The following is a 15413-nucleotide window of genomic DNA, read 5'->3' on the forward strand; positions in this document are numbered from 1 at the left end:
TGCAGAAAAAAATCAGGACTCCTAATAGATAGGAAGAATAGAGATGGAAGATGCAACTTAAGAATTACTTTCTTAAAAAAGAAAACATGGCAGTTGGAATAGGACCAATAATCAAAGATGTAACTGAAAAAACCTTTTCTAAGTTAAAAAAAAAAAATACCTGAGTATGGAAACACAAAGACCTTACCTCCTTCCAGGCAAAATAGATGAAAATAGAGCACATCTGGACTCATGGTAGCAATAATTTTGAATTACAAGAAGATAGAAAAAAATACTACGTGCTTGAGGAAAAGGAAGAAAATTCATCATAGGAAGTTCTCTTAAATTATGTCTAGTTTTATCCAAAAATTATTATATTTTTTATCTACATACTAAATACAAGAATATAAATGGAGAACTATGTATTTACAGAGAAATAGTATGTCTCAAGAAATGTATACTCGGCTACATTCATTTACATGTATAAAGTCAGCAAAAATACATTCTCAGCTATGCATGAGCTTGGAAAAGTTACCATATGCATAACCCCTCTTGATAAAATTACTTGCAAGGTGAATACTAACATACTGAAAGATCATTAAGAAAAAAATAAATAATGAAGTCATTATGCAAAAAGACTTGCTAACTTCCCTCTGTGAATAACAGTAAATACAACCCTCATCTTACAGCAAATGTCCTCAAATAAGAGACCAAAATAATGAGAAGGTGGAGGAAGTGATTCATCCTTTCACAATGGCTTCTGAATAAAACTTCAGAGCAAACCTCTCAGTTATTACCCTTCATTATAGGAATCAGTCTATAATTTGACAAGAAAAACCCTATGGAAAACTGTTTCCCTCAGATATGATTTATCTTCTCATCCAAAACCCCAGTTAAACATGATTATAATTGTGCTAAAAAGAAGGGGGGGGGGGAGATAAAGTGAAAGACATGTAAATCTTAACATGATTATTTTTAATTAAACTTTATTTTGAGATAATTGTAAATTTGAATTATGCAGAGAGATCCCATGTACTCTTTATGCAGTTTCTCTCAAAGGTAAGATTTTGCAAAACTATAGTATAGTATCACCATCAGGATATTAACATTGATGCAATCCACCAATCCTAAGATTTCTCCAGTTTTACTTGTACTCGTGTGTGTGTATTTAGTTTTGTACAATTTTATGATGTGTGGATCGTGTATCTACCCACCCACGTTGAAATACAGTACAGTTCTATCACTACAAGGATTCTTTCCCACTGTGCTTTTATAACCACGATACCTATCCCATCCCTAATCCCTTACTATCACTGATCTGTTCTTGATTCCTCTAATTTTTTCATGTAATCATATAGTATGTAACCTCTTAGGATTGCCTTTTTTCACTCAGCATGATTCCCTAGAGATTCATTTAACTTGTTGAATGTATCACTCATTTTTTTCCTTCTCATTGCTGAGTAGTATTCCATGGTATGGATGTACCACAGTTTGTTAAATCATTTACCCATTGAAGGACATCTAGATTGCTTCCAGTTGGAGGCTATTATGAATTAAGTTGCTATAAACATTCATGTATGGATTTCTGCGTGAACATGTCTTCATTTCTCTGGGATAAGTGCCCAGGGGTGCAGTTGTTGAGTTGTACAGTAATTGCACATTTAGTTTTTTGAGAAGCTGCCATATTGTTTTCTCCAGTGGCTGTACCATTTTACATTCCTATCAGAGTGTGTGAGTCAGCCATTTCCTCACCATTCTCAGCTTTTGATGTTGTCACTATTTTTTATTTTAGCCATTCTGATAGGTTGTATTGATATCTCATTGTAGTTTTAATTTGCATTTCTCTAATGACTAGTGATGTCAAACAATAAATATGTTGAACATCTTTTTATGCACTTATCAGCCATCTGTGTGTCCTCCTCAGTGAAATGTCTGTTCACGTCTTTTGCCCACTTTCAAATTAGATTGTTTTTTTTTTTCACTGTTGAGTTTTGATTCCATTATGGTCAGAGAAAATACTCTGAATGATTTCAATTTTTCAATTTGTTGAGGTTTATGTTATGGCCCACAATATAGTCTATATCAATAACTTTTCCATGGGTGCTTGAGAAAAATTTGTATTCTGCTGTTGTAGGATGGAGTGTTTTATACATATGTGAATTACATCCTGTTGGTTGATTGTGTTGTTCAGATCTTCTATTATGTTTACTGATTTTCTTTCTAGTAGTTCTATCATTTGCTGAGAGGTATTTCAAATATTCATTGAAATACCCAACTATAATTGTAATATGAGTATATTTTTAACATGTTTTAGATTTTTAATTGAAAACATATAAAAAGATGCAGAGCATATGAAAAATGAATGCAAAAATTATATACAGTATATAATTTATTATGATACAAAAATATGAAAAGTATAAAAAGAAATATGCCAATAATTAATGGCAATCATATATGTTGGTAGAGTTATGGGTAACTTACTCTCCAACTTCAGATTTTTTTTTGTAATTTCCAAAAACAGTATAAAAACCTTAAAAATTACTAATTGGATGAATGATATATACTCTTTTTTTTTTTTTGGTGAGGAGGACCAGCCCGGAGCTAACATCCAATGCCAATCCTCCTCATTTTTGCTGAGGAAGCCTGGCCCTGGGCTAACATCCGTGACCATCTTCCTCTACTTTATATGGGATGCCGCCACAACATGGCTTAACAAGTGGTGCATCGGTGCTCTCCTGGGATCCCAACCGGGGAACTTGGGCCGCCGCAGCGGAGTGCGCGCACTTAACCCCTTGTGCCACCAGGCCAGCCCCTATATATACTCTTAATTGTAGAAATTTGAAAACTCAATTAGTATTACATTTTTTAAGGTGATTATTCGCTCTTAGATCTTCAGGGATCACTCAAAATTATGTACCAGAAATATAATGGGCACATACTCATCATACAATATTCTAGTAAGAGAGAATCTATTGGTAACATCATTCTTGCTAATGATGATCCTAATTAAAGAAAAATGTTTGGTTCCATGGAATTCACAATATAATACTAATACTAAATATACAATATAATATTAGTATTTAATTTAATGTTGGTTATTTCTGTTATTATTGGGCTTTATGTTATTTTTATCTGTGTTTTTAAACAAACCTTGAAATTCCTTTGTGCCATAATTTCTGAAGATAGGTTTGATATTTACTTCTTAAAAGAACTTTGAGATACCTTAAAAAAAAGTTTCATAACTCCAAAGTATTATCTTGTTTTCAAAAAGTAATCAAATATATTTTGTAAAATAAGTATTTTCTTATTAATATTTGCACTTATGGTTCTAATTTACAACTGAAATCTCATTTTAATATCTAGCTTCTCACTGAAACAACAATTATAAGAGTTTTCACTACATTTTCCCTTAACTATTATGCTTTTAATTTGTGCTTCATTCAAAAATATTTAGGCTTCCTTTAGAAATAAAAAGTTAACACCTTAAAAACTAGACTATTGGTGGTGAACATGATGCATTCTATATAGAAGCTGAAATACAGTAATATACACCTGAAATTTACACAGTGTTATAAGCCAAAATAATTTTCAAAAAAAGATATGGAAACAAAAAAGATTAACACCTAGTATTATTTTTTTCTAATTCAAAGCATTGTCACTGATCTACTATAACAGGTAGTTTAAAAGTTTTTATTCCCTTATCTCCATGACTTATTTCACCAAAGACTTAAAGTGTATAGTTTTAGACAGACATAACTTGAGCAAAGTCACCTTTCCTACATTCAAACAAATTCATACCACATTAAAGTCCTTCATCTTCTGGGGAATTAACTTCTTGGTCTCTACAAATTTCTGCATGGAAATTTAAAAATTCAGTAAAATATCTGGAATGTTTTTTATAATCCTGATACCAGTATTTTGTCTACATTTTAAGTCTACTTTTAACTTCAACATATTTTGTAATAATTTGCCTTATTGCAAAGCTTATTTTAAAGATTTACCATTGTGGCAAAACAAATAAAGCAATCTTTGATAAAATCAGAAAAGTTCTCTATCTTTTAAAACTTGATTGATAAACCAAGATTACCACAAATATACATAAAGTCGACCCAGCAGGCTGCCTGTTTTCTCATTTTAATGTGAGTTGAAAAATCATCCTTGTCTTTCACTGCTGTCTTATAGTTTGGTTTCATGAAGTGTATGAAGAGTGGTCATTTTTATTCCTTTTCTGGCCTTGAATCTCATGGAAGTAGAGAATATTGCAGACATTAGAAAATCAGGCATTTATTCTTCACCTTCTCTCAGTGTTGGTAGACAAAGCCTTTAATGTTAAATCTGAAGGTCAGCATCCTCTTGCCATGCGAGATCTGAACATCCTCATGGAAGCTACTCCCTGACTACTCCCTGAATAGCCTACACATTCATCCCAGAAAAAGTGTGCCTGAGGAAGGAGGCTTGTTTGTTCCACCGCATCAGAGAGGAACACAGACAGGAAGGGGCAAAGAATACATACAATATGCGGCTTGTTTGTTTCCTTTTTGTTTGTATAAAATTTTGTATGAAGAGTCCAGGAGGTTTGGATATTTAAAACTTGAAAAAAGAATGCGTATTTGATTTAGAAGATGAACTTAAGAAGATATAGAATTTTAATACTATGATATACCAACAAATAAAACTACACAATTTCTACTCATTTTGTTTTCTGCTGATTTGGCCTTCATAAAGAACTGTGTCATCCAAAAATATTTTTTTCTGAAAAACTTTTTCTTTAGGTATTTCTGGGTCCTTTGGGATCAGATTGCTGGAAGAGGGGAGATGCTCTCTCAAGCTGCCATGTTCAAACTACAACGCACTCTTAAATTATTTTTTAAGGTCTGTTTACAGTCACATTCACATTTGTTAGGTCAGACTTCAGGAATAGTTACTAAATCAGTGTTAAATGTTTGTCTCTTGTATTACCAATTTTATAAGGTAATCTTTATAAAACATCCAAAATTAGCATTGACTGAGGTCATTTACATTGTATTTTCCACAAATAGACTTTGCTTTTTTTTCCAAAAAAATTGAGGAAAATGTTTTATAATATGTACTCTGAGAGTCCTCATAAGAATATGAATAAAAGTTGACTCTTTTCTAAAGGATAATTTGGAGGGGAAAAATCCTACATTTGATCATGTATGTATAGTTTTTCCAGGAAAAAGGATAATTGCCTATATATATAAAGAACTCATAATTAATAAGAAAAAGATTAGCATGTCAATGGAAATCGGCAAGGAATAGAAAACAGAAATTTACACAGAGCAAAATAGTCAAATTTATGGAAAAGACTTATCTACTACAAATTAAAATGTAAAGGCAGTAATTTTTGTCTGGCAATTAGTACTAGATAATAAATATTTTTTGACTGAATGAATAAAGTAACATTTTTCACCCAACAAATTGATAAGGAGTTTAAAAAATAATATGAACTCTCAGAATTGACAGGATATCCAAGCAAAAGATAATAGCATCAGGTAACTACCAATTCAGACTAGGGATATTAAACATCTAGATTCTACATTCCCTTTTAGCTTATAGTTTTTGGCTAAAATTAAGAAGAGAAACACATGTTTAGAACACAATAGCCATTCTCAATCAAAACGCACTTAAAAAAAAATAATTGACAATAATGTTAATGTAAATGGAAGCCAATCTTGACTTAATCTATGAAAGAAAAATTAAACTACATCATTTAAGCAAACAGGATTTAGAATACAAGAAATTTTATATTAAGGTAGATAAAAATCGGTATCAACTCCAAATATTACTATCCCTGCTGAGAAAATTTCCCCGGTATATGCACAGATGGAGAGAGAAAAGAGCAAAGAAGCGGATGTCCTGAATGAACAGAAGGTGGGATTTCTCCTTTCCCATCAGTCTTGAGTCCAAGGAAGAGCATGAAATTCAGAGGGGGGAAAAAAGTGCTGATCTATTATCATATTAATATGTCATATTATCGACACTTCTTAATGTTTGGGGTTCTCCCAAAAAATTAATTATTTTCTTCCTTCCCAGTTTATCTATGGTGCCCAGAAACCATTGACTTCCTGGAATTTTTATGAAGAATTTCACATTCTTGCCATGTTTTTCGGATACTGTGGCTTCTGCCAATAGATTCTAATAAATTTTCCCTTCTTTTCTTTCAATAACATCCTAGAGAATATGATTCAGATTCAAATTAATCACCAATCATGTTAATGGCTCCTAGGAGTTTACTTCCGATACCTCTTATTATATTAAATCAAATTTGATAGTATGCTAGATCATTGCTCAGCTGGGTTTTCATAAAAGCACTGGTGTTTAATATGATTTATGCCAAGTTTTCTGTTAATATCTTTGCTTATTGTGTGCTTTATTTTTAAACAGACATTGTTAGCAAATGGCAACCCTTTAAAATACATCGTACCTTTAAAATATTTTACAGGAAGCATTTTACAGTAAAATGTGTTACTTATTTTATATTATAGTCACATAATAGTGAGCAGGCAGAATTTATTTAATTTACAATCAAAATATCAATATTTTACTTGTAGTTTGGAAAAGGTATGCATACATATACATGTTCTGCTTATTTAAAAGATCAATTACATGCCAAGATAACTAGAAAATTTAAAGTATGGTACTTTTTTAAAGCTTTGCAGCAAAGGAGCAGTTCTGGGAAAACCCTTTGAATCATCTGCTGAAGATATAGCAAGCATAGCAAGTTTTATTGAGACAAAGCTTGTTACATGCTATCTACGGATGAGGAAACCCGACCTTGCCCTGAATCACGCACACAGGTAAAATGAGGTATTAATAACGGCAAGTAAGTACTACCCATGAGAGCGGAGGATAATATGTGAGCTTGTATGATTAATTCTCATTCCATTTGAATTTAAAGACAAAACAGAAAACAGTTCTTTACTACTTGATTCATGTTAAGCTAGACAATCATAGAGATCACAAAGTGGACCTCAAAACCTAATGGATGAGGCCAACCCTGGTGGAGTAGAGGTTAAGTTTGCACTCAGCTTTGGCAGCCTGAGATTTGCCACCCGGATCCTGGTCACAGACCTACCCACCACTCATCAAGCCATGCTGTGGCAGGCGTCCCATATACAAAATAGAGGAGGATGGGCACAGATGTTAGCTCAGGGCCAATCTTCCTCAGCAAAAAATAAAACCTAATGGGAGAAATAGACATAAATAACTATTCATAATACAGGGTAAAATAACTGGCAGATAACTTGTAGTAGTGAATTACTGCAGGAAGAAAAGAGGAAGCGAATAAGGTAAGTAAGGGATGAGAAGGATTTCCAAAATTGCACAAAACATGGAGAATGGTAGAAGGAAATTCTGACTGTGAACCATGAGCAAAGACTTGAAAGTTTGGGGCTTATTTGGTGATAGCATAGCTGATTCAAAGGATGCTGTGCAGGGGTAGGTGTGACAGCTGTCCAAAGGTGTGAAACACTTTTTATCTATGTCCTTAAAGATTTCTTTTTCATACGTCTATTCCTCTTCAGAACTCTGCGTCATTACATTGTCTTGTGGCTTCCTAGTATCCCCAGAGTTACTCTTGCCTATCTTTTTTCTGTAAAAATACACCTTTCCTATGTCCTGTTTCCTAAAGGCCTTGCTCTTACCATCTTATCATATCTCATGTTATGCCTTTCGAATAACTCTTTCCTTAGAATTATGATGCCATTCTCTGTCCCTGCCTGACTGAGGTTGATTTACCTAGAAATTTTGTCTTGTCCATCCTCTGTTTTCATACATCCTGTACTTCTTTTGGATACAAATAACAAAACTAATATCAACATGAAAACATAATGCCTGCACTGTTAATAATCACTGGGAAACGTATCTATCAGTTATACTAAGACCCATTATGTAAGCAGGAGATCTGCCAACAAGGTGAAACTCACTTACAACTCTACATCCACGAGGATGTAAAAGTTCTACTCAAGATTCTTCACAGCCCTACGGAGACCTCATGCTTGTAGGCTTAAACTTGACATCAGGACCTGAAGATCACAAAATTACTTTGAAACTCGCAAGATAACCTGCTTGAAAGAAATTTTCTTGCTTAAGTAAACTACAGAAACTAAAGGCAGATGCTCTTTGACACCAAAAGAAAATTTGACTCTGTATTTTCTGGAAACATTTTATGCCACCATAGTTTCCAAACCAAATATCAGAATATATGTTCTGTCAAAGAATTTTATTCCATTTCCATTTGAAAGGACCAATATTGGAAATGTAATGTATATTTCAGTATATGAAAATATTGGAATTTCTGGGCTACTTGGGTAGCCCAGAAATTGTGAGCACAATGGGAAAAATATTTGAAATTAGGACTAGCCCAGAAAATTGATAGACATATGTAAACAATAATCAATTGAAATGCACTGAAAGTAATCATATGTCACCTTCTCCATAGCTTTCACTACACAAAAAAAACAGGCCACCAACATGGCCTACATTTTAGGGAAATAAAATCTCCTGGATGTCAGAATGGTTGGATGGATTTTCAAATCATTTTTAATAATAAAAACGTTCTAAATGGTATGGTCACGTCAAAATTCAATTCAGTGTTGTAAAAATAAGTAATGAACATGATTCAAAAATTCTACTATAATCCAAATATAAGAAACAATAAAATGCTATAATTCCTGAGGATGCAAGGATTAGCTTTAATAGGTTTACTATTTAGACTTAGAAACTTTTGTTTTAAAACTAAGAGTGTTCTTTTAAGACCTTGAAAATTACTGAGGGGAGGATATATAACGGTGAATAGTAAAATGATTTTCTCTACTATGCTAGGATTAACTTTTGTATCTTTTTTTCCTATTGTAAAATAACTTTTGCTTCTGTTTCTAAGTTGAACATTAAGTAAGAAATGCAAATCAATAGAGGTTAAACAGTCAATTCATATGATTAATAATGCACCAAGTAAAATAAATCATTTTCCTGGGCTTGCCATATTGCAGAACTACAGAAATCAGTGCATATGATTCTAATATTAAAATGTTTTAAAGATCTCAGATCTAAAAATAGAGCCTGACATATAATCAATAAATATATTTCTCAAAATAAATGATTTAATTAATCAGTATACTCAGTCTATAAATAGCTTACAACTACTGAATGCAAAATTTTGCTTTTGTATTATTACCACATTGTGATAGTTGATACTAATCATGGATCAAAATTAAAATATTCCTTTTTTGCATTTATTTGCATTTGCTGAAGCATCCTTTCTTTAATTTTATGTAAATGTGAAATCTATTGCATATCTTTAGGAGATTTGTTAACACAAAAATTAGCTTAAAACTATCACGTAGTTTTCCTTCTGATAAAAATAAGTGCATATTGTTTTGTCATGTAGAATACTACAAGAACCATAACTTTATGGTTTTAAGTTCAACGAAGATACATTTTGAAATTAATCAGCTGAATGTTGCCATTTAAAATATGATAATAAGTGACACAAAGGCTCTAGAAACAACTATTAACAAATATAGTTTTTCTTTTTTTCTAATAACATATCCAAAATGGCAAAATGGATATCATTTTTTTACTTCAACCGAAAGTGATGCTTAGATTCACCAAACACATCAACTCTGTGCTCACTTCATCAAACTACTGCCCTTGTTTATCAGTAGGTGTTTTGAACATTCCTAAGACTGATTTCTAATTACTGCTCTCTTATCAAGACTAGAAATCCTGCTATAACTCTTTTCCTATTATATAATTATATTTTGATGTATATATTTGTAAAGATTTTAATGATGCATATGCATATCACTTTTGGCATATTTCCCACCTTTAGATTTTTTTTTTTTTTTTTTGTAGTGAACATCTACATTCATTAGAGGCAAAAGATAGTGGCAGCCCTTAAACTTAACCCTGCTGGAACCCTGTCTGAATTTTTGTGTGGTTTCTGCCTCAACGTTTCCTGCTTCTCCAGGCCCTGACCACTTCTGTTAGCTCCATTCCCTTCTCTCTTGATCCACAATCCCTTCAGATTCTTGAGTCGGAGCTTGGAGTAGGATGAAAGAATTAAGAGCAGGAAGGACAACTGCCCAGCCTACATGTCCTTGCATCCAGGCCTGCCCACCTTCCCCGTTCATGCTTTTCTCCACAAAGCCTCTAGGGGGAGATATGTTAGTACCTACTTCACAGTATTACTGTGAGTTTTTGTGTAGTTTTTTTGGATAAATGAAAACTTTATTGCTGAGTAAAAACGGTTTTTTGGTCAAGTGTACATCATTATACCTCTATTTCTGCATAGATAATGTCATCTACTACCCAAATACTAGTTACAATCCATCACCACACACATGTGCCTAATTATCCCTTTCGCCCTTTTGTTATAGAATTTTGATGCCACAAGGTGGCAGGCAAGATGAAGTGTAAAGTACCAAATTTGTGGAAAAAATTCTATTTTCAAAATTATTTTATAATGGTGGCATCTACATTCGTTATTCATTCATTCAACAAATATTTATTGAATGCCTACCAAAAGCCTGTGCTCAGCAATAGGGAGGCAGTTGTGAACAGGAAATATGTGGTGTTTATACACAGTAAAAGAAGTAGCAAATGAAATGTAGAAACAAATATTAATAAATATATGAGAAAAAAGAGAATGTGATAGGTGCCAGCCCAGTGGTGCAAGCGGTTGGGTGCGCGCGCTCCACTGTGGCGGCCCGGGGTTCGCAGGTTCGGATCCCAGGCACGCCCCGACGCACCACTTGGCAAGCCATGCTGTGGCGGCATCCTATATAAGGTGGAGGAAGATGGACACGGATCTTAGGCCAGGGCCAGTCTTCCTCAGCAAAAAAGGAAAAAAAAAAAAAAAAGAGGAGGATTGGCAGATGTTAGCACAGGGCTGATCTTCCTCACAAAAAAAAAAAAAGAGAGAGAGAATGTGATAAATGCTATAAAGGAAATGAACATAATTTTCTGTTGCAGAGGCAGCATAGTATATTGAATCAGAGCACAGAATCTGGAACCAAACTGCCCAAGTTCAAATTCTGACTCCCGCATTCAGGAGTTAGCCTGGGTTTAATTCTCTATAAAATTGCTTATAATAATAGTACCTACTTCACAAATACCATCTCACAAGGTTTTGTGAAAACTAAATATAAACCCATGAATTTTTCACTCAAGCCATGACAGAGTTACTGGTACTGGACCCGCCTTCCTTCTATAAACAACTATAAAACTGGACAAAATATATGAGGCAATTGTTTTCAGGCAGTGGACAATGGTCACAGCAGGACTGTGATCCTTGAGAAAAGGGAAATATACATGGTGAGCCCCATAATTTTCTCAGCTTTTTGCTGGGGTCATTTTCCTGCCCTAATTCAGAGAGATGAAAATCAAGTTCAACTTCAGTCTTGCTGAGCTGAGGAGGCAGAGATTAGAATACTAGAAAAGCTATTATTTACAGGGCAGGTGGCCAAAGAAGAGGCAGCTGTGTGAGAGGGTTGGGGGTAGAAGTCTACATGAGGATTTACTGCAGGTTCTTGGCCAATGTGAGGAGTGAGACTTCATGTAGGAGAGATTGCCTGCTACAGGGCTGAGTGCTAAATGGAAATACTAGAGGATCAGCAGTGATGGGAGATATTGATGTACCAGTATGAAGAGACCTCACTGAGTACCTCAGGCATTCACCTGAGACCCCAGAAAGGCCATGCTTTAAGAGTGAGGACCATGACCTCCAGAAAGGACCACTCCTTAAGATTAAACTCAAAGCCAAAATAGATCTACCCTAACAAAGACTAAAACCAAGCATGACAAGAACAAGAGTATTCACCATTCAATTGCCTGATAGGAAAAAAATTCAAGTGTGCAGGAATGATGTCATAATCCTGATTTCCTACAATGTCTCATCCAAAATGTCCAGCATAAAATTAAAAATTACTACACATGTGAAGAAGTAGGAAAATAAGACTCATACTTAAGAAAATAAATGGTCCATAGAAACAGACCCCAAGATGACCCAGATGTTGGAATTGGTAGAGAAAGATTTTAAAGAAGCTATGAAAAATAGGTTCAAAGACCTTGAGGTAAAGATGGTCATAATAAGTGAAGAGATAAGAAATTCAACAGAAAAATAGAAACTATAGAAAAGAACAAAATGTAGATTTAGCATAGATTAATAAAATATCTGAAATAAAAAAAGTATCAATTGACCATAACATCAGATTGGAGATTGCTAAAGAAAGGGTTAGTGAGCTCAAAGACAAATAAATAGAAATTACCCAATATAAAAACAGAGAGAAAAAAAGAGTTTTAAAAAATTAGCCAATGCTTGAGTGACCTGTCCTTAGGGACAGTAACAAGCAATCTAGCATACAGGTAATTGCCATCTCAAAAGGAAAGGAAAGAGAATGGCACAGAAAGTAATACTGGAAATTTTCCAAATTTGATTAAAAAAAATGAAGATCCAGTTAGTTCCAACTAGGCCAAATACAAAGAGAACTACATCTAGAAACATGGTAATCAAACTCTTGTAAATCCAAGATGGAGAGAAAATATTAAAGGCAGCCAAGGAAACAACATGTTACATACAAGGGAGCAATGATACAAATAACAGGTGACTTTCAATCAGAAATAATGGAGGCCAAATAAAATGGAACAACTTTATTTTTTATTGAGGTAACATTGGTTTATAACATTATATAAATTTCAGGTGTACATTATTATATATATATTTTTTAATTTTTTGTTTATTGCAGTAACATTGGTTTATAACATTGTATAAATTTCAGGTGTACATCATTATACTTCTATTTCTGCATAGATTACATCATGTTCACCACCAAAATACTAATTACAACCCATCACCACACACATGTACCGAATTATCCCTTTCACCCTCCTCCCTCCTCCCTTCCCCGCTGGTAACCACCAATCCAATCTCTGTCCCTATGTGTTTGTTTATATATTTTGATTTCTTTATCGACTACATCATGTTCACTACCCAGGGACTAATTACCATCCGTCACCATACACATATGCCCTGTCACCCCTTTTGCCCTCCTCCCTCCTGCTTTCCCTTATGGTAAGCACCAATGTAATCTCTGTGTCTATGTGTTTGTTTGTTGTTGTTGTTGTGTTTATCTTCTACTTATAAGTGAAATCATATGGTATCTGACTTTCTCCATCTGACTTATTTCGCTTCGCAAAATACCCTCAAAGTCCATCCATGTTGTTGCAAATGGCAAGATTTCATCTTTTTTTATAGCTAAGTGATATTCCATTGAGTATATATACCACATCTTCTTTATCCATTCATCCATTGGTGGGCACTTAGGTTGTTTCCCAGTCTTGGTCGCTGTGAATAATGCTGCAGTGAACATAGGGGTGCATATATTTTTGGATAAATGTGTTTTTGTGTTCTTGAATAAATACCCAGCAGTGGAAGAGCTGGGTCATATGGTAGTTCTATTCTTAATTTTTTGAGGTACCTCCATACTGTTTTCCATAGTGGCTGCACCAGTTTACATTCCCACGAGCAGTATATGAGTGTTGCCTTTTCTCCACATCCTCTCCAACACTTGTTATTTCTTGTCTTGTTAATTATGGCCATTCTGAAGGGCATGAGGTGATATCGCATTGTAGTTTTGATTTGCATTTCCCTAATAATTAGTGATATTGAATATCTTTTCATGTGCCTATTGGCCTTCTGTATATCTTCTTTGGAAAAATGTCTCTACGGATCCTCTGCCCATTTTTTACTTGGGTTGCTTGTTTCTTTGTTGTTGAGTTGTATGAGTTCTTTATAGATTTTGGAGATTAACCCCTTATCAGATGTACAGTTTACAAATATCTTCTCCTGATTGTTAGGTTGTCTTTTCATTTTGTTGATGGTTTCCTTTGCTTGCAGAAGCTTTTTAGTTTGATGTAGTCCCGTTTGTTTATTTTTTCTTTTGTTTCCCTTGCCTGGTGAGACACGGTATTCAAAAAGATGCTGCTGGGGCCGGCCCCGTGGCTTAGCGGTTAAGTGCGTGTGCTCCGCTACTGGCGGCCCGGGTTCGGATCTGGGTGCGCACCAACGCACTGCTTGTCCAGCCATGCTGAGGCGCTGTCCCACATACAGCAACTAGAAGGATGTGCAACTATGACATACAACTATCTACTGGGGCTTCCCTATAAAGGGAAAAAAAAAAAGGAGGAGGATTGGCGATAGATGTTAGTGCAGGGCCGGTCTTCCTCAGCAAAAAGAGGAGGATTGGCATGGATGTGAGCTCAGGGCTGAACTTCCTCACAAAAAAAAAAAAAAAAGATGCTGCTAAGACTGATGTCAAAGAGCATACTACCTATGCTTTCTTCTAGGAGTTTTATGGTTTCAGGACTTAGCTTCAAGTCTTTAATCCATTTTGAGTTAATTTTTGTGTATGGTGTAAGATAATGGTCTACTTTCATTCTTTTGCATGTGACTGTCCAATTTTCCCAACACCATTTATTAAAGGGACTTTCCTTTCTCCATTGTATGTTCTTGGTTCCCTTGTCAAAAATTAGCCATCCATGGATGTGTGGGTTTATTTCTTGGCTTTTGTTTCTTTTCCATTGAGCTATGTGTCTGTTTTTGTTCCAGTACCATGCTGTTTTGATTACGATTGCTTTGTAGTATATTTTGAAATTAGGAAGTGTGATACCTCTAGCTTTGTTCTTTTTTCTCAGGATTTCTTTTGCTATTGGGGGTCTTTTGTTGTTCCATATAGATTTTAGGATTCTTTGTTCTATTTCTGTGAAAAATGTTATTGGGACTTTGATAAGGATTGCACTGAATCTGTAGTTGTTTTAGGATGTATGGACATTTTAAATATGTTAATTCTTCCAATCCATGAGTATGGAATATTTTTCCATTTCTTAGTGTCTTCTTCAATTTCTTGCAACAATGTTTTATAGTTTTCAGTGTATAAGTCTTTCACCTCTTGTTAAATTTATTCCTAGGTATTTTATTCTTTTTGTTGTGATTGTAAATGGAATTGTATTCTTAATTTCTCTTTCTGCTATTTCATTGTTAGTGTACAGAAATGCAACTGATTTTTGTATGTTGATTTTGTATCCTGCAACTTTACTGTATTCATTTATAATTTCCAATAGTTTTTTGCTGGATTCTTTAGGGTTTTTGATATATAGAATCATGTCATCTGCAGATAATGACAGTTTTACTATTTCCTTTCCAATTTGGATCCCTCTTTTTTCTTTTTCTTCCTCGATTGCTCTGGCTAGGGCTACCAGTATTATGTTAAATAAGAGTGGTGAAAGTGGGCATCCTTGTCTGGTTCCTGTTCTTAATGGGATAGCTTTCAGTTTTTCTCTGTTGAGTATGATATTAGCTATAGGCTTCTCATTTATGGCCTCTACTATGTTGAGGTACTTTTCTTCCATACTCA

General features: G+C 34.4%; 1 protein-coding gene across 1 annotated transcript in view; it reads left to right on the forward strand.

Moving 5' to 3' along the window:
- Positions 1-15413, forward strand: part of SPATA16 (spermatogenesis associated 16) — a 220021-nt gene that overhangs the window by 48099 nt on the left and 156509 nt on the right. Inside the window, exon 2 of the mRNA XM_014783174.2 lies at positions 6652-6797. Within this exon, the coding sequence (XP_014638660.1) occupies positions 6652-6797 (146 nt within the window). The remainder of the gene's footprint in view (positions 1-6651; positions 6798-15413) is intronic.

Source organism: Ceratotherium simum, chromosome 15 (genome assembly GCF_057802395.1).
Source record: "Ceratotherium simum simum isolate JZ-2026a chromosome 15, ASM5780239v1, whole genome shotgun sequence".
NCBI classification, from domain to species: domain Eukaryota; kingdom Metazoa; phylum Chordata; class Mammalia; order Perissodactyla; family Rhinocerotidae; genus Ceratotherium; species Ceratotherium simum.